General features: G+C 38.9%; 2 protein-coding genes across 2 annotated transcripts; both read left to right on the top strand.

Moving 5' to 3' along the window:
- Positions 1-12372: 12372 nt before the first annotated feature.
- LOC131474857 (adhesion G protein-coupled receptor E5) lies at positions 12373-20461 on the top strand. Its single transcript, XM_058652556.1, has 19 exons — positions 12373-12638; positions 13849-13929; positions 14135-14305; positions 14401-14553; positions 14698-14844; positions 15115-15237; positions 15390-15433; positions 15530-15634; positions 15998-16151; positions 16319-16441; positions 16556-16746; positions 16845-17006; positions 17418-17612; positions 17861-18078; positions 18341-18401; positions 18491-18582; positions 18807-18975; positions 19075-19170; positions 19449-20461. Exons 1-19 carry the CDS (start codon positions 12608-12610, stop codon positions 19488-19490), a joined length of 2358 nt encoding a protein of 785 aa, XP_058508539.1. The 5' UTR covers positions 12373-12607; the 3' UTR covers positions 19491-20461.
- A 2062-nt stretch (positions 20462-22523) lies between these two features.
- ptger1c (prostaglandin E receptor 1c (subtype EP1)) lies at positions 22524-26327 on the top strand. Its single transcript, XM_058654211.1, has 3 exons — positions 22524-22667; positions 24174-25007; positions 25119-26327. Exons 1-3 carry the CDS (start codon positions 22650-22652, stop codon positions 25431-25433), a joined length of 1167 nt encoding a protein of 388 aa, XP_058510194.1. The 5' UTR covers positions 22524-22649; the 3' UTR covers positions 25434-26327.
- The last annotated feature ends 164 nt before the right edge of the window (positions 26328-26491 follow it).

The raw sequence follows: 26491 nt of genomic DNA, 5'->3' as shown, positions 1-26491 counted from the left end.
CATGGTCTAACAGAGCTCGACTAATAACATGGACCGGATCAGGCACTTCCCACTTCTCTCTCTCTCTCTCTCTCAGATCATCACGTATCACAGGAGTTGGGGCATTTCACCACCTACTCATGGCAGAGACCTCTGTCAACCCTAAACCTACACACAGAAACCCACATACATACAACACACTAGTCTTCTTTGTTTTCCTAACCTCACGTACACTGCAAAACATCCCATAAAACATAAATCAGTTGTTGCCATCGGTCAGCTGGTGACCGTCCACTGTCAGTGTTTTATTGTTCTTTGTTACCTGGCTGTTTGTTGCCATTAATCTGTTTGAATAGCTGTGAGGGCTTTTCCCGAAAGCACTTCCTGCTGAATTTACTGTCTTGGTGGCTGAGCACACATCTGTCTTATCCTCAAACAGAATTCACACCCAGATTCACACTCCAGTCCTCAGCACATAAACACCCCCAAACCTCCCATCCCCCTGTTTACTAATTGTGTGAGAATGCATACGTGTTTACCACTGAATGGGTGATTTCTTTTTTTTTATTTTCAGTTTGTTTTGTGCTGTGCTGTTGATTGAATCAATTCTATTGACTGACCTGAACGATAAAGAGAGATGACACGTGAACATCATTGTATTAAACAGCAAGGTCTTATCGACTCTCATAATGTTGCAATTGCAGCAAGCAATGTCCCTGAGACGTCTACCTGATTAGGTTTTAGATCACACGTGTACCTACCATAGCTTTTAAAAGAGATCTTTAAGCTTCGCCACAGTGGAGCAAAAAGAACCCGTGAACATAGGGAATAGGGAATAACGCTTTCATTGGTTTCTTCCTTAACTACAAAAGGACAATGAGCTCTTCTTCCACAGCCAGATGTGGCGTTGATTTGTGAACATGAGACGCAGTATTTTTAAAAGGTTCAATGATCCATTTTTCCATGCAGATGGTGTGTCAGACAATGCACTTGGCTTCACATTGTACAAGACTGCATAATAAGATGGTGCAAACCGATGCCAGTCTATGTTTATGTACAGAAACAGCTCCTTTGGGAAGCTGTAATGGAACACCATTAGGAGTCACAAGCACCAGGCTGTATGGCTTTATCGCAAGGGCTGGTGCACAAATTGCCAAGTGTGTTTTCACCAGAATGGAGCATTTACACAAGACACACCCGCTGGCATAATGTCTGTTGCCGCTTGGCCTCCCTGTCTGTCTCTCAGTCTCTCTGAATCTTATACCAACACTTCCACACACACTCCTGTCAAGCCCCTCCTCTGACTCAGTCCTTCCATTTTTTTTTTCCCTCCATCAACTCAGTGACACCCAGCAGTGGGCCGTGACATTACAGAAAAACAGAGCAGGGGAAGGAGAGAAGGAGGGAATTGAAAGAGGGACATTGCTGGAAAAAAAAAAAAGGCAGAGTGATTGTGGAGGCAAGAGAGAGAGGGGGGATTTAAAAAGGGGTTAGGAGGGCAGAAGCTTGAAAAAAGATTGAGAGGGAGCAAGTGGTGGAGTGAGCGACAAGCAAGTGAAGTACATGTCAGTGATTTCCTCAATGTCATGAGGCAACATGGGGGCAGTTGCAGGCGTGGTTGAAGGAGTGGTGAGGCAAGCTTGATGGCCTACACATCTGATGAGAGGCACTGGTCCCTTTGAAAGGAGCAGCTCAATAATTCAAAAGGAGGTAGGAAACGACCGAGCAGAGTAGAAGGAGGCAACAGAACGGCAACGGCTGTTTGAACAACATTTATAATACAGAGGGATGGAGGGCAAATGTTGACCACGCGCGGGTCAGAAATTATTAATCAACAGCCGCACAAGTCCCGCTGCGTGCTGCACGTCAGATGTGCCAGAAAGCACCTTGCAGGTGCGCTCATGGTTGTGGCGCAGAGGGAGAATTCCTGGCACATTTACAGCGCAACGAAATCCGTCCTGCTTTTTTCCTAGGTAAGCTCTTTGTGTAGGACATCACTTTGGAACAATTCATTCACACTGGCAGGCACTCAGTGTGGCCACACTCACAACTGCCACCAGCATAAGCAGAGGAATTATACTCGTATGAAAGCCACAGAGAGTCCATTCAGGGCCCGAGTGCTCAATGCACATCTCCACTCTGTATTGCAAATACTGTGTCATTTGTCTCACCCAGCCAAGTGTTCTGAATGAAAGTGAAGGAAATTTGCTGCAGATACAGTGTAGTGAACTTCCATTTGCTTTGTGGAGAGGCAAGACAATCAGCACTTTCACAGCATGAAATGAGGTTGACGTGGTAAAAAAAAAAAAAGGAATGAAGGCACATTAATTCGGATATTTTGCTCGCAGCCAAATTAACGTTGAGCAGGATGAGAATTAAAAAGAGGTCACGGTGGGTGACGCTGCGACAAAAGGACACAGATTGCGATTCTTCATAATGCAGGAGCTTTAAATTTATTTCTATGGGCCAAATTCTATTCTCACCATGTTGAAAAGTTCTAGAAATGTGGAATTGTTCCCAAGTTGAATGATAATAGCCAAGCTAATTAGAGGCAGGCTTCAATTAAGCATTAAGCAACAAGATAATCTCAACCTCTAATTTGCATGCAGATATTCATTTATGTGAAAAATGGTATTCATTCTCCCCACATACATAAATATTCATCTCAGATGAGCTGAAATGGTGATTTTCAGCTTGATAATTTTCCCTGACATTAAAGTTGGTGGGCAATGAGGCTGCAGTGCATCCTGCTGGCTGAGGACATGCACAACAAGTATCACACATCTCCTCTCTTTTATGATCTACAGTCATTTAGAGCAGAAACTATTTACAAACTCAGCCCCGATTTAAGGTGAACTAGAGAGCGCAGTGTGATTTTAAAGAGGAATGAACAAACTCTGAGACTAAATTGGATCTATAACTTTGAGTTCATAGACTTTGAATATTGTTGGCTGTTAGAACTCTCCAGTGCACAGCAGATACGACCCTAAACTGATTACAGATAAAACACACTGCTCAGATTTATAACTACGCTGTTGTTTTTATTGACGCAACTCCTGAAGCAATTTGTCTGACAAGTGTTGATATCAAAATGAATTACTCTGAATTTCACCTACAAATGATTATATATATATGTGGTGCTCGCACCGCAAAGCAAGAGAACATTAGAAATCTTCGTGTGAGTTCAGAAGAATTTTAAAACACTGCACACACACCTTGGTTCGTAATCATTAAAGTAGTGCAGTCCCAAAATAAAGCAGTTTATAAATCTTTGGGATTGAGTTTAACATGATTCCACTTCTCAGCACTATTTTTGACTCAGACTTTTCCTCTCTTAAACGTATTTCCATTGCACTCCAGTTTTCATCGTGTAAGCAGAAAACCTGAGCTTAAGCACTCTGGTGGATCCACACACTTCTGCACTCATGGCTCCTAAAAGACCTGTGGGTACAACTGCGTGATATTCCCTTTTCTGCACGCATGCCTGGACACAACTAATGGTATGAAATTATGAACACTATTGAGAATCATGCAACGCAATTATCCTAATGTTTTTGTTATAAGGGTGTGATCATTCATCCCCTGAGCAGCCCTGCAGCGTTTTTGTTTATTCATGCTCTTCAAAAAATGATAACACATTTACATTTGTTCTGTAAACGCTTGCAATCTAATGACGGCGTAATCAAGTTCAAATGTGTTTCGTACAATATGAAGTACATCCGTCTATGATTATTAACTTAGTGGTGCCAAATGGGTCTAAAGGGGCTCACTTTAAGAAAAATGGGCTATCTCAGGCTGGTTGCTGACGACGGTGAACGTTCACATCCCACATTAGACTCAGACATAAGCACTCTGTGCTATGCAACTGCTGAGCTGTCATTGGTTCGGTCTGGCAGTGAACACGGCACCCCCAGTAATAAGACCATAATAATAGAATAATCTCATTTAGGTAATTCATTTGTGGTCATTTACTCCATATATTCCACAGAATATTGCAACTCTCAATTATACATATATATATATTTTTTTTTAATGATGATTCAGCCCTCCTCTGCTAACTGAGTGCTCATGATGTTGGCTCAGTAACAACGAAGAATTCCAGATTATTAGCCATTAAGCAAATTATGTCTTAACCAATAGCATCAAATCAATTCAGCAAAATATAAATATCTAGAGGCGAGCAAACAGCATATTTTCTGCAATGATTTCACAAATGTAATGCAATGTAATAAAAAAAAAACAGCATTCTACTATCAAGCCTTGGCTGTGGCAGTGGGATGTGACAGCTTTAATGGAGTATAAAATCACTGCCCATTTTCATGATTACTAATGTATCCAAACATGATGCAATTAAGAATTAATGCTATTCACTGACATTTTATCAGCACCAACAGTTCTGTTGATTTATTTTGTTTTGCAAACAAAAAGAAAGGTTTTCGTCAGATTCAAGTTCGAATAATTAAAATTTAAAAACAGGATTCTGTAATCAATTTTACGTGATACACGTGATTGTCAGATAGTTGGCCGTATGTGACTTTACCTTTTCTGAATTATTCATTTCCCTAAAAAATGATTATTAAAGATCTGCTCTGGCACAATGTTGTACAGTAGCACAGGCGCATGTGGCTCTTCAGTCCCACGCAGTGGCTCCCTGTAGCTTTGAAAATAAACACTGTTTATTTTTATTTTGTTTTCATAGTTTCTTTTAAAGTTAGCGTTCACTTTCTTTAAGAGATCAAGGCGAGTGGTTTAATATTTGCATCCACTAAAATATGCGTCACATCCTAGGTCTACGTCAAACCTCCCAAAATAAAATAATTATTCAGGCAAATCCTCAAGCATGGGTAATCTCAAATTAATCTACATACAGTAGTTGTTGTGTTTCAAAGTAGGCTTACATGTGCCAGTGTTCTTTCATCACTTCTAAGAGTTTGTCCTTTGTTAACAGGTCTCCTAAACTTCATAAATGCAGCAAACTGTAGTTGTGTAATGTATTGCATATCTATATACAAAACTTAATCCAATCCAACTTTATTTATAAAGCACTTTAAAAGAAAAACAACAGCTGAAACAAAGTGCTGTACATAAGAGATAAATAAAACAAATCAAATACAAAAATGTGTGACCTAATGGAACTAAGAACAAACAATAGACCACACAATAAAATGCTGTAGAATGTATAAATACAACACAAATGAAAAAGTCATACAATAAAACTATAAAAAGCAACGTCTCATACTGGATCAAACGCCAAAGAGTAAAAATGAGTTTAAGATGTGTTTTAAAAGTACATGATGTTATCTTCATTTTATGGGTCAAATAGGTTTTACAGCAGCTCCAGATTAAATTGATATTAGGTGGAGAAATAATACTAAAAAGAGGGGAATAATGAGGCAAGGTTGGCTGTTCTAATAAATGTACTTGGCCACTTTCATGAGGATGAAACATTATGATGAACATTATTCGTCTGTTCATCAGCATCAGGTAATGCCTGTGATACACAGCTGTCCCTCAGGTGTCTGTGTTTGTTTTGTTTGTAGCATTAGCAGTGTCACATTCAAAGGCCTCGTGCACGTCACACACTAAATCCATGTTTTATTAGTCTCAACTGTTCATTCACTCCAAATGATGGTGTCGGTGTTGTTTGTGTTGTGGCTCAGTGACTGTGTTTGTTGGTTGACTCACCTGAGTGAAAACATGCTGTAAACTGGTCCGCAGCCTGCGCCAGGTTTAACTTCGCTGCTCACTCACGCTCCCAGTTAGTCCGCTCAACTTTTCTGTCACTTGCTTTTGATCATGATCGTGAGGTCAATATGACTGCAGAGTAAACGCAACTTATAAAAAATACCTGATGCAACCTTATACTTTCCCTCACCGAGTTACAGAAATGTTTTTTTATTTGTTCCCCTTTATGTTGACAAAATGTTTGGTCCGCACCTCCTGAAGTAACCATGTGACACATGCGAGGACATCTGCCCTCGTGTGGCGGCAGAGACACTTGCAGTTTGTGTCTGATAACGTTGATTCCATTTTAGTTATTTATTTATTTATTTATTTTATTTACTTACTTATGTACTTACTTAAAAACAGGTCAGCTTAAGATTTGCACCTGGATCTGGATGCAGTATATGTCTCTTTCAGTTTTATAGGTCATGGCTGAGTTCCATTTTCTTTTTTTTTTTTTTCAGAATCACCTGTTTTTCTTTTACATGTTTGCCAAAACATGTAAAAATATCTACTATGTATAACAAAACTGCACAGGCGTGTGTGTGTTTTGATATTTATTGATTCATTTAGCATCATACTAAATCATACCACCCCAACTGAACAGTTGCCCCCTTCTGACCCGACTTGAGATTCATTTGTGTTGCTCCCAGGTCATCTGATTTCGAGACACCCTGATTTAGAATGTTTGGTTGGTGATTTGAAGTTGTTAAGATGAGATTTGTCACCGCATTGATGTGAGTGGTTGTTCATATTCCAGGAATCAATGTCCAATCTCTTCACAGAAAGGAAAAAATATGAGCAGATAAAGAAAGCACTGTCTGATGAACACCGATGTTTGCACAGCCTGTGATTGTTATGATGATCAACAATCAGAGTCCAGTGTTCCAGCCACTTCCTGCTGTTGATGTTGTTATGACTGAATGTACGCGCTTAATGTTGCATCTGTCAAAGACTGTATCTGTGGTGCCAGCTTGTGACACCTGCATCACCAAAATGAGATTTTTAAATCAATGAACATGTGACAAAGAAAGATGTCATTTAATTAATCTGCAATTTTTCAATGTGTCCACATCAGTGCAGCATTAATCCAAAAACACTGTCCTAACAAAAAGTAATAAAAGCACTCATATTGAGTCTAGTATGATGAAAACTAGACTATAGGTTCAGTTTTGGACCTGGGAGGTTAGAGAGTGTATTTCATTGCCAGTATTTCTATGTTGACATAAAACATGGTTTGATCATTTGCCCTGCAGCTGCCCTCTAGCTTTAGTACTGTACATGTAAACCAGCGTCCTGTTCAAAAATGCATAAGTCAGCGTCTTTAAGAGTTTGCCTAAAACTTGCAGAATTTGCTGACTTCACGGATCTGCCTCAATTTCCTACGCAATAACAGGAGGTAAATTGTTGTTCCACACTGAACACGATAAGAGTAATTCTCAAAACTGAAAATTATCTTCCACTTAATGTGGTACCGTCTCAGCTCTGGAACCGCCTGCCCTAATCTGTACTGCCACCGAGGATTTTTACAAATAAAACTTTTCCCAAGGTAAACAAACAGGAAAATTGCCTGAGGCACAGTAGGTGCAGTATTGCATCCACAGCCACAGTGAGGGTTTGGGGTTTTTTTTGGTTTTTTTAAACAAGGTGTTTCTGTGCACTAGAGCATTAAATTAATGAGGTGAGATCATGAAAAACAGTGGATTTTTAGTGTCACCAGTGATTTCTTAATTGTAGTTGGATACTGTTAAATGCTGGTGTAATGCTCTTACTTTTCCACTAGGACATGCTATTTCACCAGGACAGATAATTCACAGTGAACAGCAGAACTCCATTTTGTTTCAGCACTAACATGGGATCAGGTTGAGTAGCTTTGAGTCTCAAAAAAAAAAAAAAGAACCCCCAAAAAAACTGAAAACTAGAAAACACTGCTTGGAATTTTATTTTCCGTTTATATGTGTAAAAAAAAAAAAAGGTTGTGTGTACACACAAAGATAATCATTTATATACAGAGCTTAACAAATGTATTAGACCACCCAATGTAAGGTTTATGCCACCGCTGCCCTAAATTAACAGCATTGGTAATTATCAAAATCATTGTGTATGTTTCTGTAATGGTTAATACACCAGTATGTAGACGCTCTTTAACCGAAATGATATTTGTAATGCTAAAATTGATTAATGTTAACCATAAATATTCAAATGTACTGTTTTACAAAAAAAATAGTGAAGAACATTATTATTCCTTGATTAAGATGTCAAATTATAGTTATCTGGTTGCATTTGTTTTAGTTATGCTTGATTCATATCTGACTTCTCTGAGTAAACGCACAGTGAGCCGGGCTAAAATTTGGGTATAGAAAGGTGAATTCAGGATGTTAAATGTTTATGTTTTCCTGTTTTTTTGACAGATGGTTTAATAAATGTGTTAAGTACTGTAGCAGTAATGACAAGGAAAGAGGTGCTGTGGCTGTTTGTCAAAAAATAATAAATCCAAATCAAAGTCAAACTAAACTTTATAAAAAAAGACCACTATTCCATCATGGGTATGAATCTTACGCAGACCAAAAAAAACTTTCAGTCCAGGTTTTTGCGATTTTGTACGGTTTTATTGTTCAAAAATCACGCTAAAAAACCAGAAGAACAAAGGAGTTTATAAATACTGAAAATCAAAAATCTGATTTTACTGAAAACAAAACATGATCTAGTCGAATCAATAATAACACTATCAAACAAATATCTAAACGCCATAACAAACAAGCTCCTATCACTGTGTTTGTAATGAAAAGTCATTAAATTACATATCAACTTTTCACACTTCTGCCCCACCCTTGTTATTATTTCCTCTTTGTGTCTGTGAGCTGGCGACAGCTGTGGTCAGAGACACTTTGGACATTTTGACATGGTCTCAAAGATAAAACCATGTCAATGTGGCCTCAAAAACGAGGTTGTTTTTTTTAACTTTAATCAATGCTTACTTTTGCTTAAATGTCTAATACAATACAGTAACAGGATGGGCTGATGACATTTTTCTGTCATTTTTTTTACACCCTAACATGGGAACAGCTCTTTTTAAAAGGAAATATGGGAGCTGTTAGAGCTGTCAACAGAATGCAGCTTCTCAGATCAACACTCAACAATGAGTCAGGGTGTGAAAGAGTGACGACAACATGAACACAGTTTCCCTGTAGGCATTGTGAATCTTTTTTTGTTCACTGTTAGAAAGAAAGGAAATGTCATTTTGCACACATTGTTGAGGGGCAGGGTGCTTTTCATTGAATTCACTAGCAGGTTTGTAGTTAATGAACTCATTTTGATGACACTCAGTATCAATTCACATGAGAATATTTGAAATGTAGACACTTTGGTGTCCTTGTTGATTTGTAATAATGTAAGGATGGAAAATGTACCAACACACACCTCAGTCCAGTTCATTTAAAAATGTAAGTCCTTCTGTTTCATGTGCAATCTCAAACACATTATCTGTACTGATACATGATTTCATTCTTATTTCACAAGTATGGTGTTAGGTCTGAGTATGTAGTATATTTATCAGCATATGAATACTAATACTAAAGACAAATAAAATAAGGTACATTTCAGCAAAATGCTTCTAAAACCATGCAAAGGGTAAAAAGAGAAAGCTCCCTGATGTCTCCATGCAGGTCCATTTTACAGGCCCTGCTCACAAAAACCCAGCCAGGTTTAGTGCTCCGATTTACAGTGTAACAATAACACGGACCCAGCAGAGGATGTCAGTGTGCACTCAGGAGTGAAATAATGTTTAAGTTTAAGATTGTTATAATAAAAGTGATAACAATCTCAAAATCAACTGGGGTCAAATGCACTCGTCTGCTCCTCTTCTCTAGAGAATGGTGGTTGTCACAGAACACACTTTTAGTTAAGGGGAATGAAATAAAACACCCTCTTTCAGGACTGGGCCCCTTTCAGAGGAAGCTAAACTCACAAAGGGGAAATGGAAAATTGACAGTAATAAAGATTCTTAAAGACCGAAAAGGCACACAGGCAAAAACAGAAATGAAGAATGACATTCTGTCTCAATTTTGTTTTATGTGCATGTATGTCAAATTTGGGTGGGTGCTCCAGCGACATACTTATGTGGTTGAAAAACTTAAAGGTGAGCACTATTCATAACCACAGCCCACATACTGTGGGTTAAACACATGGTGTGGATAGAGCAACACTTTCCAGCGTGTGCTACCAATATCCAAAGCTCTTAAAAAATATATTTTTATAACCATTCATAGCAATTATATGTATGATATGAAAAAGGAGTAAGTAAATATAAAATATAATAGCTACTGGATTATCGCTTTTACTGGCCAAGTAAACTAGCGTGAGGAAGGACTTTATCAGTCAGCTACATTATTTTGCACAAGACACAATAGTCTCAGTGTAGTAGCTTTTGAACATTTATTCATGCAGTGATGACTGCACATTTCTTTGAATGCTAAAACTGTTCAAATGAGTCGTGAGTCATTACTATAACGACACAGCAGACTGACAAATCCTCTCGGTCTCCACTCCTGACCTTTCTGTTGCTGCATTTGTCAGGAAGTCGTAGGGCCACATCGCAGTCAGCCATTCATTGTTTGAGAATTCAGATAGAAGCGAAAAGTAAACAAGCACAACCAACGCAAAATGTCCAAAACAGGATGAGCTCTGGATGCTTGCCATGATCATTGTGAGTGGAACTCACTCTTCAAAGACAGGCCAGCCTTCCAGTCAGACAACTCCAGATGAAACATATTTGTGAGTGTGTGTAGTTATGTTTTTGGCATCTGGGTTCTGATCTCATCTCAATGATCTGCCAGGCTCAGCGTGGCAGTGACCACAACATCCTGCCCACATAGAAAATCATCACACTGTCCGAGAGTGTTTTAATGTGCATTCTGTGTCTGGATCAGTGGACACTATATGGCTGAAAGATGACTAACTGCAGGAAACAAATAAGGTTATCAGTGAGCACTTTCATCTCAACGGCACTGTTTACAATGTGTTGTGGATTCAAGGTGTGAAATTCTGTGGGGTTTTTTCAGTACTGCCTTTATATGGAGGTGTTTCGTGTTGTTATGCATAGCAACCCTTGGCTTCCTGTCAACATGTGATCGGCTGTTTGTTTTTTAATCCAGTCAGTCTTCAACTTGGTTTTCATCTCATGCAAAGACATATCCTCCAGTATCCTTACAGCTACAGACGGCAATAAACAAAGGCTGCTGTGACAGAAACGTAGATCAAAGTTTGTTCAGATTATCAAAATTGTCATTTGTAACCAGATGGTTTTATTATTGTTCAGAGGCAAATTTGTGAACAGACATTGTTAACCCCATTCATCCTCCCTCTCCTTATCTATACTGTACATTGCCACTGTACACACATGATTTCACATAAAAAAGTATATATATATATATATGTCATAGAATAATAGATTATTAGAATTTGAGCTTGTCCATGTGTAAGACTCTTCTATAGCTATTATAAGTACTGTGGATTTCTGTTAAATGTATGCTCAAGTTTGATTTGTAAGAGAAAATACATTAATTAATGTACAGTAACACAGACAGACCTTTTTACAGGGAGGGTTTTTAATTGACTGACTGATTGAATGTTAATAAGCATTCTCTGTTTAGTAAGCATGCTCTGCACTGCAGCTGTACGCTGTCAGTCCCAGGAGACCCGTGTTCTGTCCCCCTCATAGTCCCATGCTTTCAGAGGCCAAAGGTTGGGAAATTGTTTCAAAGCTGAAATGAGTGCAACGACCAGGGAGCACTGTCCGTTCAGAACTAAATATGACCTTGTCACTTTGAGCTGGACACAGGAAAGATTGTTGAAGATTTAACAGTTTGCTTTGTTCCAGGAAGCTGCTCTTATGAATGTATATAGTGTGTTGGTGGTTTCACCTGTTTTGACTTTAACGCGTGCGGAACAGGGACGGGACCTTGTGACACAGACACTGAGGCAATGAAACTATAAAAGAACATCGTGTCCTACAACCACATGTAGAATAAAAAAAAATTAAAGATTAAAAAGAATTACAAATTGTTCTCTCCTCAATAAGCATCAATCCATGACCTAAATTTGCCTCCTTTGTGCTTTTACTGAATAGAAATACAAATGGGGAATTATGTACACACACACACACACACACACACACATATATATCTGCTCTTCTTTGTTCTCTTCTTTCCAAAACAAAAAAGGTTAAAACTGTTACCATTGTCTCTGGCTGATTCAGTCAGAGGCAAAAGCCATATATATGTCATCATCATAGTTAACATGCTGTGTGCTAACACTCTGACTCTGGGTGGGTAAGCCGGGCCGGCAGGACATTGACAAACAATGACCATTCTCACAGTCTAAACTCCTCTTGACCCCTTTCCTCTGAACATATCACTGAGTCCAACAGTGACAGAACAGAACAGAAAGCAAAATTTAAAAAAAGAAGCAGAAACAGAAAAATATGACATACTATTTTTTAGTCAAGTATTGCTCTTGTGAAAATAGTTACTTCCCCTGGCTGTACTCTCTGGCAACCTGTGCATGTGTTAAGTCTATAGGCGTGATTCAGAGAGAGAGAGAGAGAGAGAGAGAGGGAGGGAGAGAAAAACCCCTCCCAGAAAATATAGTCATCACAGCCAATGTATCACCTCAGCAGTGAGGGCAGATAAGATTCAAAGAGGAGAAGAAGTCAGAGACAGAGGTCATTGTGTGAGATGCTGATCCTTGACTGCATGATTTGTTTTTCTTTTATTTTAATTTTCTTGAAGTGAAGGGAAGAGAACAGAAGACATTTGGATCATTTGACTGAAAAGAGTTCCCATCTTTATGTTTTGATTGTCTGAACTCTCCGTACACTGATCTGGACAGCAGTTCACCGTTGACCATGACCTGCAGGTGGAATCTCCTGATGCTGGGTGAGTCACAACTAATGAGCATTAAATAATTGTGTGTGCTTTTAGAAAGAAGACCTACTAGTTGCAGTACACAGCAAAATATTCTGCATTTTATTTAAGATGCTGTTTGACACATTCTATAAACATGTATACATTTCCTAACAGTCCATTTTAAATTTCATGTTTTATCACAACTTTACACTGGATGTAAAGTTGTACATTACAAAATGACATGAGGTTTTCCTGTAGTGTGTGAAAGAGTCCAAATAAATTAAGAGAAAAGGAAGCAGAGTGATGCTGAGCGCAGCAGATTTGCCTCAAACTCCCCACACTCTGGCTCCACTGCACAGAAGACATCTGTTCTTCCCCTTGTGATATTTATATACTATGAACTCATCACGCTCTACACATACTTGTCACCAAATATAAGAGAAGAAAACAATGTGTTGCCATGCAACACACCAACAGCCAACAAGAAACTTTTTTTTTTTATTTCACAGGTTTTGCTGTCCTGCGGTGAAAATCTCCTTGTGGTGATTAAGTCACCACTTTAAGTGCTAAGCGTTGTCAGGGTAGTCACAAAATAGTTCATATTCCTCATTATCATAAATGTTGTGTACTTACCGCCTTACCTCTGACATCAAATCAGGGTAAAAATGTGTTTTTCAAAAGGGAAAATATTACAGTTCACACATCAGTTCCACTGCACCTGTTTGACACTTAGCAATAAGTGTCTCAAAACATCAATAAATACAGCAATAAAGCAAAGGATTGAATTTGCCTGCTTTTTAAATAAATGCATCCATCTGGCGTTATTTAGGTGTCAGTAACGCTCTCAGCAGAGGATGTTCTGCGCTTGAACCATGCCATCTGATATTTCCTTACTTAAAGGAAGCAGATTTGTTGTTAATTTTAAATTGTGCAGCGCAGATGCTGTTGGAACAATCTCAGGAAGAGATCATCTCAGAGGAAAGAATGAGGGTATTTGCCTATTTTGTTGCAGAGCCTTTTTTAAAACTTGTGTATTTTATGGTGGGTGCGGGTCAGGGTATCAGTGCTCAGTGTCCATATGACTGTACAGATTGTGACAATGAATTTCAGGACAAAAATAGGAATAAATTATATTGTATTTACATGAATCTAAAGTGGATAGTGTGGATAAAGTATGGGTGCTAGTGTTGCAGATGATAAAACTCCAGAATGACAGTTGTCTTCTTGCTTTTTTTTTCAGCTCTGTGCCTCTCTGTCTTCACGGTTCTGTCAACACAATCCTGTCCCAACGGATTTAATCATTTGCCACAAGGATGCATTGGTATGAAAAACCAGACAATTTTCCACACATAATGCCTCATGGAAAAACTCTCATGTTGTGCCACGTGTGCTTCTTTATTTGTCACAAATTACTGATTTGCATTAAGAAGCTGGAAACTAAAAATCGAGCATGTGATGTTTAGTGTTTATTCCAATGTCGAACACTTCATGTGACACGTTTATGTTTATCTTTATCTTTAATGAAGATATTGACGAATGTGCTGTTGATGATGATTATCCGGAAGATATCGGACCATGTGGAGAGGACGCTGATTGCATCAACACGAAAGGCACCTTTTACTGTGTGTGTAAAGACGGGTTCAGATCATCATCACTCACAGTGAATTTTTCAGCCGCATCATCTGCAACGTGCAAGGGTAACTGATCTTGAGTCAAGTGTGATTTGCATTTCAAAAGTGCTTTTTGACTCCTGCAGTCACATTCTGTCTTTTTCACATTCTTTTCCTTTAAGATATCAATGAGTGTTTGGAGGTCCAAGACGTCTGTGGACCCAGTGCCAACTGTTTTAACACAAGTCCATATTATTCCTGCATCTGTTTGGATGGATTCATCTCAACCAATAGATTAGAAAAGTTTCGTCATGGTGACAATGTTACGTGCATAGGTAAGATATTTATTATTGCCCTTACTTACCATGAAAAGTACTCACTATATATACAGTATACTACTACAGTGATGTGATGTTATTGTACTTGTTAGAAGGTAAGAAACAACTATTATTCATAAATGTCTTCTTTGTCCTTATTAGACATTGATGAATGTCAGGAGGATGAGGTTTGTGGTCCATATGCCACATGCATCAACACCCCAGGAAGTTATCACTGTGTCTGCAATCCTGGCTTTGGACTCAAATCTGGGGAATCTCATTTCTCCGGGACTCAGGAACAGTGTGAAGGTAAGAGGTATAACATGATGCTGCACACACTGCAAGTTCATTCATTTCCGTAAATTGTTTGTATTGCCGTCACTGCTGTGGTAATTAGGTTTTGGATGCTTGCAAAATAGTTGTTTCAAGATCCCTGTTTTACCAAAGTAGAACAAAGTGAATCAAAATGAACAGTGGAAATATTATTTTAATTCTGCCTTTTTTTTAAGGAGCCTTGAAAAGATTGCTTTCAGAGCTGATTGACCATGGCTATGTTCTCAAAAAAATGTCTCTTTTCAGACATTTGTATGCTCCATAAGACAATCTGTGGAAATGGAACCTGCCACCGTGGAGCCAGTGGCCATTACTGTGCATGCCACGCAGGGTTCACTAACTATGGCAACAGTAGTTTTCGCTGCACTGGTAAGAACACAATAGCATTCAACTTTTTCCACCATCCATCACTGCTCCATGTGTTTTGTCAGTACCTGTAAAAACAGAACATTTCCATGCATCCTTGTGTATGTATGCCAGCAGAAGGTAGATTTAATGAATCAAATTTCCTGTTTCCTCAGCGTTAAACTGTGATGATTTCAAAGATCTAAACATTTTGACCGAGGTAAAGCCACACCACGAACTGTTTTAGCTATTATTCAAACATGTTGTTCAAAATGTCTCGTACTAAGGTCACATTCTCTCCAAATCACTCTCCTAGAATTTTCACGCTGCGAATGATGTTGTGGTGCTGCTCAACAAAAGTTGTGTAGCGATGACAGTGAGTGAGAATCCAACAGTGCCTCATAAAGAAGATCTATTAGCGGTATGTCTGTATTATTATTATTTCTATTATTATCATTATTATTCATCCATTTTATACTGCAGTGTCTTCCACTTGAGGGTCACAGGGAGCCCCCCTGTTGACAGGTCGCCAGACCATTGCAGGGCAAACAGACAACATTAATCAAGAATAAGAATAAGAAGCATTAATGAAACATATCATTTCATTAAATGAAATGTTTCCAGAGCCTCATAACCTCAGAAACATGAAGTTCTGTCACATTGTTTTCACACAGTCATGTCTGTGCACACCTTGTTTATGTTGACCTGAGGTGGCTATGCAGCCTGAATGTCTGCCTCAGTCTGACTCTGTCTCCGGTTTCTCCCTCCTCTGATGTGGCTCCAGAGACTGTTGTCTATGATTGACCAGCTCTTGTCCAGTGGAGCCTTGAATGATAACAGGAAAGTCTCCATCTTTCTGAACCTGGTCGAGAATGCCCTGAGGCTCATTGGACCCTTCATGGAGACCCCAGGGGAAAATATGTCCTCCAGTCACACAGGTTAAATCAGAATTTATACTGAAGCAGCTGAATTTGTCTCTGCTATTTCCTTTTTTTGCTTTTTATTGTTCTATTCAAAAAAACTCTGCAGGTTATACAGTATTAACAGAGATTCACAGAGAGGACATGTATGTTTATTTAAAAAATCATGTTTGTATTTGGTTCAGAGCTGGAGGTGCTGGTTCATAAGGGGGCTGACTTACCCCGAGGGGCTGTGACTGTGTCATCAAAGCAAGCTCAGTTGGACATGCTCTTGGAGACAGCTGCAGGAGATCGCTCTTATTACCCTGGTGATGACAATATCTAATTAACACATTTAACGTCTTTCATTTAATGCACAGATGATTCCCTCAAGTAATGAATGTCCACTTAAGTCACTTATTTTCCTGTCATGACTGTAATAGGCTTTACAACACTTTCATTGCTGAGCTATGCAAACCTGGAAGACTTTGCAGATGGATTCTTCGGAAAGATGAAACCACCAGAGAAACAAAAGTTTAAGATCAACTCCAAAGTGGTGACTGTCACCGTCACTAACAGTAACACGAGCCATCTCAAAGAGCCCATTAAACTCACTTTCTACCATATGACGCGGGTAAACTGAAAAGAAAAATCTTATTTTTCTTGCAAGATTTCAATTAACATCTGTTCAGGTTCTCCCTGATTGATCTGGTGTATTCATTTATTTTACAGACCAATAAAACGAGCCACTGTGTGTTCTGGGATTCCTCAGAGGACGGAGGGGCGTGGTCTGCTCGTGGCTGCACTGTGGTGAAGACCAACCCGGAATACACCGTGTGTTCCTGCACCCACATGAGCAGCTTTGCTGTGCTCATGGCTCTCTATGAGATGGAGGTAAGAACTAATCAAAGATACATAACCTACACAATGAAATATTAGCAAATCATACACATTCTTCAAAATGTTCTCAGCCTCACCCGGAAAATGTTACAGGAGAAAGATTGTTCTTGTCAACCAGATACTCCCTAACAGCACTAATGACTTCATCATTACTCAACGGGCAGAAGTCAGGTGGTGCCAGGCGGTGAATGGTGTCACAGTTCAAGGCCACATTTGGCTACTTCTGCCAAATGTGATTTCCCCATGAAACTATGCCAAATATTTGAGTTTTTGCTACAATGATACCCTGCCCCAAAATGGGAGTTATGCCTCGTTTCCCATAGTTCTTACTGTTAAGAGTTTACAGTCAAAACGTCATGTTCTGTGGAGCGTAAAAATCCACACTCTCTCTCTCTGTGTCAACAGAACAAGTTTGAATTGCAGCTGATCACCTGGGTGGGTCTGTCCCTTTCCTTAATTTGCCTGTTCTTCTGCATCCTGACATTCTCGTTGATTAGCGCCATCCAAAGCCCAAGGACCACCATCCACCTGCACCTCTGCATCAGCCTCTTCACTGCCGGGCTTATCTTTCTCGCTGGCATCGCTCGTACAGAGAACCAGGTAAATACTCCAAATTCAGCTTGTGTAGACAAAACCCGTGCACTGTCCAAATGAGTGCAGTTAAAGTTTGTGACACAAGAATAAAGTACCAAGTAACAGCACAACTACTGAATGATTTATGTGGGGTGCAGAAGATTTACAGTATAAACAACAGTTCAGCAAGTAATTTCCTCCTTTCTCTTTCTCCCAATTTCTCAGCAGCCCTTGTCATTTTTTCACTGTTGTCATCTCTCTTCTTACTGCATTAGGTTGGCTGTGCAGTGGTTGCAGGGCTGCTGCATTTTTTCTACCTGGCAGCATTTTGCTGGATGTGTCTGGAGGGCATCCAACTTTTCAGAATGGTGGTTCTGGTCTTTAATGCCAATGTCAAAACGTTATACATGATGGCGGGAGGCTATGGAGTCCCAGCTGTAATCGTCACTATCTCGGCCATAATTAATGCCAAGGGATATGGCACTGAGCGATAGTAAGTTCCCTCTGATAAGTAGCACTGTTGCCTTTCAGCAAAAAAGTCCCAGGTTTACATGTTCTCTCCGTGTGTGTGTGTGTTTCCTCCCACAGTCTAAAATATGCAGAGGTTAATTGGACACTCTGAATTGACCATAAGTACGAATGTAACCTGGGGTCATCAAGTTGACACCAGGTTGACAAAATGAAGTGGAAGACAATCAACAAAAGCTGTTGTTGATGTTGTGTTTGCTAAATCAAACTCTCATAATGTGTTGCAGTTGTTGGTTAAACCTGGAATTCATCTGGAGTTTCTTTGGCCCCGTCAGTTTCATCATCATTGTAAGTATGAAGATCATCATCGAGTTGAGCAGTAACCCTAAAATAGATTTCCAGGGCTTTTCTATAAGCTCATCTCTGTTTCTCCTCAGGTGAATGTCTTCTTCTTTCTCATCACCGTCTGGAAGTTGGCACAGAAGTTTTCAAGTTTAAATCCTGATATGGACAGTTTGCAGAAGATAAAGTAAGCTCGTGAAAATGACCACAGGCTAACTTCTGCAGTCAGGCATGTGTGTTGTGCTTGTGTGCTGTTTTGTGATCTTATTTCAAAGTAAATTCTATTAAAATACAAATAAAAACACAACACCTCCCTAAAAGCAGGACATTTCCTTTGGCTGTCATTTTAATGTGGCTCAAATGTGACCACAGGGTTTCACACGATCTTTGTGTCTTTGTTGCCTCCTGCAGGACATTCACTGTTACTGCAGTTGCTCAGCTGTGTTTGTTGGGCACCATGTGGATCTTTGGATGCTTCCAGTTTGATGAAGGCACTGTCGCCATGTCTTACCTGTTCACCATCTTTGGCAGTCTTCAGGGAGTTATGCTCTTCGTCATGCACTGTCTGTTTTCTAAACAGGTAAGTCATGGGGGGGGGGGGGGTTCAGAAATATATAAACAAGCTCTGCTGCTTTTTTTTGTGTCAAAACTCATAGCCTAATTTCTGTTGCAATTTTAGGTAAGAGGAGAATATGGAAACATCCTCTCCAGGTTATGTGTGCCTCAGAGGAAAAGCTACTCAGACTTTGGATATTCCAACACCAAAAAAGCAAATGTAAGCAGCTATTTATATTTTAACAGCTGGCTCTGAATGATATTATTAGACATTATTAAATAACTGCAAAATATGTTGAATTAAATGCTCAGTTGCTGTAGAGATTTAACAAGGTTGTAAGTTCAGTGTTAAGCACATGTTTTTATTACAGAATGTGAAGAGTTCACGGTATTAGAGAAGAAGTTTGTTCATTTATGATAACAAAAGCAAATTAAAATGATAATGCATTAAAAAATGCTTTGTGAATGATCGTCTCTTTCACCCTCTGTCATCCTCAGCCATCTAAGAGCACGCAGGATACAGGAGAGTCTCACATCTGAAGATTTAATCGTTCACTCGGGACAAAGGTCTCATTTCTGCACTCTCATTTGTGGCCAGTCCACAAGTTCGCTTTACTGCAATAGGTTGTATATAGTTGTTTTTTATTTGTTTGTTTGTTTGTTTGTTTACCATGAGCTGGCCTTTATATTCAAAGCTATGAAACGTGTTGATCGTTATATGGAGTACTGTTAAATGATGAGAAAGGTTTTACTATATCACTGATCATTGTGCCATCATATGAATATCTCCAAATGTTAACATTTTTCATTTTTAAAAAATTGATTTAGCCCCAAAATGTCAAAAACTATATGTGACCTGTTTTGCAGGTTTGTTGTGTCATCCAGGTACTTTAATCAATCAACAGAGACAATCTGAAAGAGACCATAAGTGGCAATGACAATAAAGACTATCTCATCTTATCTTATCTAAAGGCAAGCACTTTTATCCACAATATTAATATTAAAGTTTTTCCATAAATGTATGTATTTTTAATTTGCCTGCATTCCGTCTTTGGTAAGCATATTGTGACATTGTTGTATCATTTTTGAGTTTTTTTTATTTACCAAACTCAAATAAGTTCCTAAACTTGAATTTTTAATATTTGTTCATTATTTTTTTCTTTGAATACAAGTAATGTTGTAAGCACTAGTTTGATGCTGTTTGGTTGTAATATTTTTTTTACAGCTGGCCTTACTTTTTTATATTTTTTGATGATTAATGGTGTCATTTCTAATGTGTGTATGTGTGCACCTTTTTCCATGCCTCTAATTTAAGCTTTGAGACTATAAAATAACTTCTCTGATGTACTTTTTTGAATAGTTGAACCTATAGAAGAAAGTGCCTTTGTATAAGAAAAGGACAATGAATGGATGATTCCTTTTCTTTTTTACTTGTATTGTCATAGTCAGTATTCAGTTGAAATGGCAACAAATGAGACAAAGAAAAAGTAAACCCTATGCAATACTTTCTACATGTTTGACACCCTGTTTCATAGCGCTTTGCCTCCTTCTTGAACACATACGTCTTGTTTTGATAAAAGATCGAAACAGATAAACATACAGAGGAAATGGAAATCTCTCTTCCTTCCTGTTTATGTCAGATCACAGGCATGATGGCCTCAAAAAGCAAACAAAAACTTAAGTAGCCTGGGAAACATGTATTTACTGTTATCAGTGCAGATTAATGAATAGTCTAACATTTACAAACAGTGTTAATGCATCTTCTGCTTTGTAGCCAAATCCTGGAAACATTTTGATATTAATTAAAATGTTAAGTATTTTAATATCTAAAATATTTAAATGTACAGTTAGGCCCAGAAATATCTGGACAGTGACACACGTTTTTTTATTTTAGCTGTTTACGAAAACATATTCAGGATACAATTATATAATCAATATGGGCTTAAAGTGCAGACTTTTCAGCTGTAATTTGAGAGTATTCACATCCAAATTGGAGCAAGGGTTTAGGAATTACAGCTCTTTAATACGTAGCCACCTCTTTTTCAAGGGACCAAAAGTAATTGGACAATTGACTCAGAAGGCTGCAAAAAACAAAAAACAAGGCTGCATGGGCTCTTCCTTCGTTAACCTGTCATCAATTAAGCAGTTAAAAGGTCTGGAGTTGATTCCAGGTGTGGCATTTGCATTTGGAAGCTGTTGCTGTGAACACACAACATGCGGTCAAAGGAGCTCTCAATGGAGGTGAAACAGACCATCCTGAGGCTGAAAAAAAGAAGAAATCCATCAGAGAGATAGCAGAAATGTTAGGAGTGGCCAAATCAATTAATCAGCCTCAAAAATAGAAAAGCCAGAATTGACTTTGCCAAAAAACACCTGAAGAAGCCAGCCCAGTTCTGGAACAGCATTCTTTGGACAGATGAGACTAAGATCAACCTGTACTAGAATGATGGGAAGAAGAAAGTTTGGAGAAGAATTGGAACAGCTCATGATCCAAAGCACACCACATCTTCTGTAAAACATGGTGGAGGCAGTGTGATGGCATGGGCATGCATGGCTTCCAATGGCACTGGGTCACTTGTGTTTATTGATGATGTGACAAAAGACAGAAGCAGCCGTATGAATTCTGAAGTGTATCAAAATATAAAAGATATACTTTCTGCTCAGTTTCAGCCAAATGCAGCAAAGTTGATTGGACGGCGCTTCACAGTACAGATGGACAATGATCCAAAACATACTACAAGAGCAACCCAGGAGTTTTTAAAGCAAAGAAGTGGAATATTCTGCAATGGCCGAGTCAATCACCAGATCTCAACCCAATCGGGCATGCATTTCACTTGCGCAAGACAAAACTTAAGGCAGAAAGACCCACAAACAAGCAACAACTGAAGACAGCTGCAGTAAAGGCCTGGCAAAGCATCACAAAGGAGGAAACCCAGCGTTTGGTGATGTCCATGGGTTCCAGACTTCAGGCAGTCATTGCCTGCAAAGGATTCTCAACAAAATATTGAAAAGTAACATTTTACTTAGGGTTATGTTTATTTGTCCAATTACCTTTGAGCCCCTGAAATGAGGAGCGTTTGTATAAAAATAGCTACAATTCCTACATGTTTAATCATATATTTTTGTTCAACCCCTTGAATTAAATCTTAAAGTCTGCAACCGTTGTAGTTGTTTCATTTCAAATCCAATGTGGTGGCATGCAGAGCCCAAATCATGAAGATTGTGTCACTGTCCAAATATTTCTGGGCCTAACTGTATCTGTCAGAGCAAAGTTGGGAACAGTATCCCACAAGTAAACCAGAAACTCTTTAAGCATCTAATAATCATCCTGATCTTCCAAACTACTCTGATGTGTTGTTTGTGACTGGGATATAGACACAAATGTATCATGATCCCTGTTGTCCGTCTGTTTTTAGAGGCAAATTACAGTAGAGATTATATCAACACAGGAGATGAAAGGAACACATCAACAGCATGGTGGGATAAATTAACTGCAGAGCCTTTGGAGAAAGAGAGAAAAACCAGACCCGGGAGAAAAAAAATAGTTAGGGAGTCACGGGGAAACCAGGGGAGGGGAGTGAGAGCAAATGTGGATAGCACTGATGAGTAATTCTGGCAAATCAGGCAGCTCGTCAGACAAGAGAGAGAGACATTTGTCGTTTTCGTTTATTCTGAGCCACCTCAAAATATCCTGTGTTCATGCAGAGGCAGCTGACGGTAAGTCTAATTTACTCTTCATAGAACAAACACATAACTATCATTTAGCACTGAAGGGATGCATATGTAAAAAATGAAACATATAGGACAATGATTATCTGGGAAAACTGGGATTGGAGTGATCCAGCATGGAAAATGTGATCCAGAGATACTTATATAGTGCTGCCCTGACATGAGCAAGGCATTCCTCATTATATCTTGAACATCTTCTGTTTGTGTTCAGCAGAAGGCAAACCAACAGATGTTGAGAAACAGCCTTGATGTTTTGAAAATGTACTTTTGTTACTGATATTGTCCTCAATATACAGCTCATTAACCCACACTCTCCATCAAGGGCATTTTATCTCTTTTTGGAGCTACACTTTTAATTTGTATACTGCTAACTTCTACTACTATGACCTAATAGTTAACAGAGTAGACACTAGGAGGAGCAGTGGAGCATGTCCATTTTTGGGAAGATAAGTGATCTTAAAAGAATTATCTTTGTCATGCTATCTAACTTATCTTAACAGAGTAATAAAACACATTTAGCAACAGGGCAGCACTTTAAACCAGATGTCCATCCACACACCTAAGAAGAAATGGCTTTGTGAAACAATGAACTCTACTAAGGTGAAGAATGTTTCTGTAGATGTATCCAAATTTTACTGAGACAGTCCGCCCTAAGAGACACACTTCATGAAACACATCGCTGGACACTGACAACCAGTCTTATTTTTGAAGGAAACACTTCTGTGTGGATGTACTTTTGTAATAGGCAGAAACAAATAACTCTCTGGGCTCAGCAGGGCTTAACACTCTCCTTGGCATTATTACTTGCAACGTTTTCTCTAATTAAGATCTAAATCCTATGTGAATTGCCAGACAACCTGTCGCAATCAGTCTCTAAGCTGGCCAGTCAAGAATGTCCAGTGTCGCACTGGTACATACGTTTGCATTTGGGACTTCTCTGTTGTCCTTCTGTCCATGATTTAGCCACTAATGACACTAAAACATCAGTGCCTTTGAACCATTCAAAGCTTTTTACTTTTTACTTAATTTATTAGAAGTGTATATTCACCTAATTTAATGAATTGTTGGTTGTTATTATCCCAAGTCAGCTCAGGTCTACAGAGGCCGCCATTTCAGACCATCATGTTTTTACAATAGCTTACAATGGACAAACTAAACATCATGAGTTTTGATGCTAACTGAAAGCTACATAGGTTCACCCAAACACCTGGAAGGTAGGAAATATTCAGCTGCAATGTGCAATTTCACCAATAAATGTTGTTACATTTTAGTTAAAATAAACATTACGGTTCAAAATGCCATGCTCACCATATAGAGACATTTTAAATAACGTTTTTTGTGACTAATTCCTAGACCAGAATGCATATATTGTGAGAGAGGGACTGTTTTATTTTACTGCAATCATCACATATGCTGGGTCCTGAAATGTAAGGCTGTTTCAATGTGTCTATTAATTTATCTTTTAACTTTTTCTATCCATGTTCTCTCCACCAGAACATGAATATCAACTCTTCAGAACAACCAAATCCCTGGCTGAACAATGGCAGCTCTCTGACCCTCAGACCTTCAGGTATAGGGATGTCCTGCTTCATTATGACATTTGGTGCCATCTCCAGCCTCACGGCTCTGGGCATCTTGGCTAAGTCCCATGTCAGATTTCGCCACCAATCAAAAGCACCATTTCTGCTGTTAATAGTGGCTTTGCTATCTTCTGACCTGGGAGGTCATGTGATCCTCGGTGCTTTTGCTCTGTATTTGCACAGGGATCAGAGGTATACACTGCAAGCTGACAAGCCCACCACATTCTGTCAGATCTTTGGGATGAGTATGGTGTTTTTTGGCTTGTGCCCTTTGCTGTTGGGCTGTGCGATGGCAGTGGAGCGCTGTGTGGCCATCACCCAGCCCTTTTCACATGCTGCTATGTTCACAGTGACTCATGTGCAGCGTGTTGTGTTAATTCTTTCTTCAGTTGCATTCATCCTGGCAATTCTGCCTTTATTTTCCTTGGGCACCTATACAATCCAGTTTCCCAGAACATGGTGTTTCCTAAATATCCATAGACCACAGTCTGCAGCGGATACCTTTCTGATCTTGGCCTTTTCATGTCTTGGTCTCACTGCACTGACTCTTTCCCTGTTGTGCAATATCCTGAGTGGCCTGGTATTACTGCAAGCCAGATTTTGCTCCCACGGTGTAAATAAAACTCACTGCACCAGTCGTTCACCGTCCACATCAACTTCCTCTTTGTTTTGCTCGTTGGATCTGGAGATGATGGCCCAACTGGCAGTTATCACTGTGGTTTCCTGTGTGTGCTGGAGTCCCTTTCTTGTGAGTATCATACCTTTAGTCAGGTATTTCAAAAACATAATATAAAAAATTACAGCTGACTATAAACCTCATCATCATCATGACTGGTGCTGTGTCTATCTTGCATTATAGATCCACATTCTTGTGATGCAGATCAACCAAAGCCCCTCAAGTGATTCGCAAGATGGGTTTACTCTTCTGAGCTTACGTATGGCATCCTGGAATCAAATCCTGGACCCTTGGGTTTATATCTTACTTAGGAGAGCTGTGCTTTTCAATTGTGCAAAACTGTTTAATCCAACCACAAAAGCTGGCAAAAACGAAGCTCATGCTTTCCCTCATTCAACTGCGCACTTTCATCTCACTGTAGTTCCCTCTTCTCATATGACAGCAAGCAGCCCTACTGTCACTAAACTCAACAAAATGCAGCAGCCAGGCTCCTCATAAGCCCTGTCTAGATTGCATATCTCTCACATCCTTGCCTCCCTCCACTGGCTCCCCATCAAATTCAGAATTGACTTCAAATTAGTACTCATAACGGATAAGGCCCTCCATGCTCCTCTCATCTCATCAGAGAACTCCTCCAACCATACTCGACCTTCAGACAACTTAGATCATCACCCATAAGCCTTCTTACCGTTCCATACACTCCTAAAATCGAAAAGTGACACTCAGTGTCAAAGCTCAGTTGCTTTGGAACGGACTCCCACTCCTTGTAAGAGCACACATTAACCTTAACATTATTTGTTTTTATGAACTCTGCAACACTTTCTAATTGTGGGTTTAAAAATTATATAAATAAATAAAGCTGTATTTACTATTATTTACTTGCTCACTTTTCAGTCTGTTGTGCTTTCTACACTAGCTGCAAAGAGTGCAGATATTCAGTGTAGAATGACCCTGTTGCTTTTGGTATCAAGCATGTAGGAGAACCTGTGGCAGCAGCGGTCAGTTATCATTAAAACTCAAATGGCGTTTTGTTTGTCCATTAAATATATGGACCCACTAATGATTTAAATATAAATGGCTCAACAACAATTCATACATTCATGTGATTGTACACAGAAAATATCAGTAAAATTATTTCAGATTGCATCTCTGCCAAATGGAAATATCTTTACCATAATCGTATCCACTAGACATGAAAGTACCTGATGACATGCTGCTGTAACATTTTTTTATTATTATTAAATATTGACAAATGTTAAACAGTGTGAAATTAACAAATAGATAACATGTATACAAAATACAAATAAAATAAGTTAAACCCTATTAAGCAGATGAAAGAAGAAGCGAGGGGACATAAGAAAACAAAATATGTATTTATAAATACATTTTGAAATGGGAGCACAAATCTATAGTCATTACACCTTTCAAGAAAACACAAAAAAAGGTTATTTCTCTTCATAAATATGAATTTGTGAATTATTATTATTATTATTATTATTATTGTTACATCATCATTATTATTATTATTATTATCATTTAGGAAAACAAAAAGTCAC

This window comes from Solea solea, chromosome 16 (genome assembly GCF_958295425.1).
Source record: "Solea solea chromosome 16, fSolSol10.1, whole genome shotgun sequence".
Lineage (NCBI taxonomy): Eukaryota > Metazoa > Chordata > Actinopteri > Pleuronectiformes > Soleidae > Solea > Solea solea.
The sequence above is the reverse complement of the archived record's forward strand: the minus strand, read 5'-3'. Positions and strand labels throughout refer to the sequence as shown.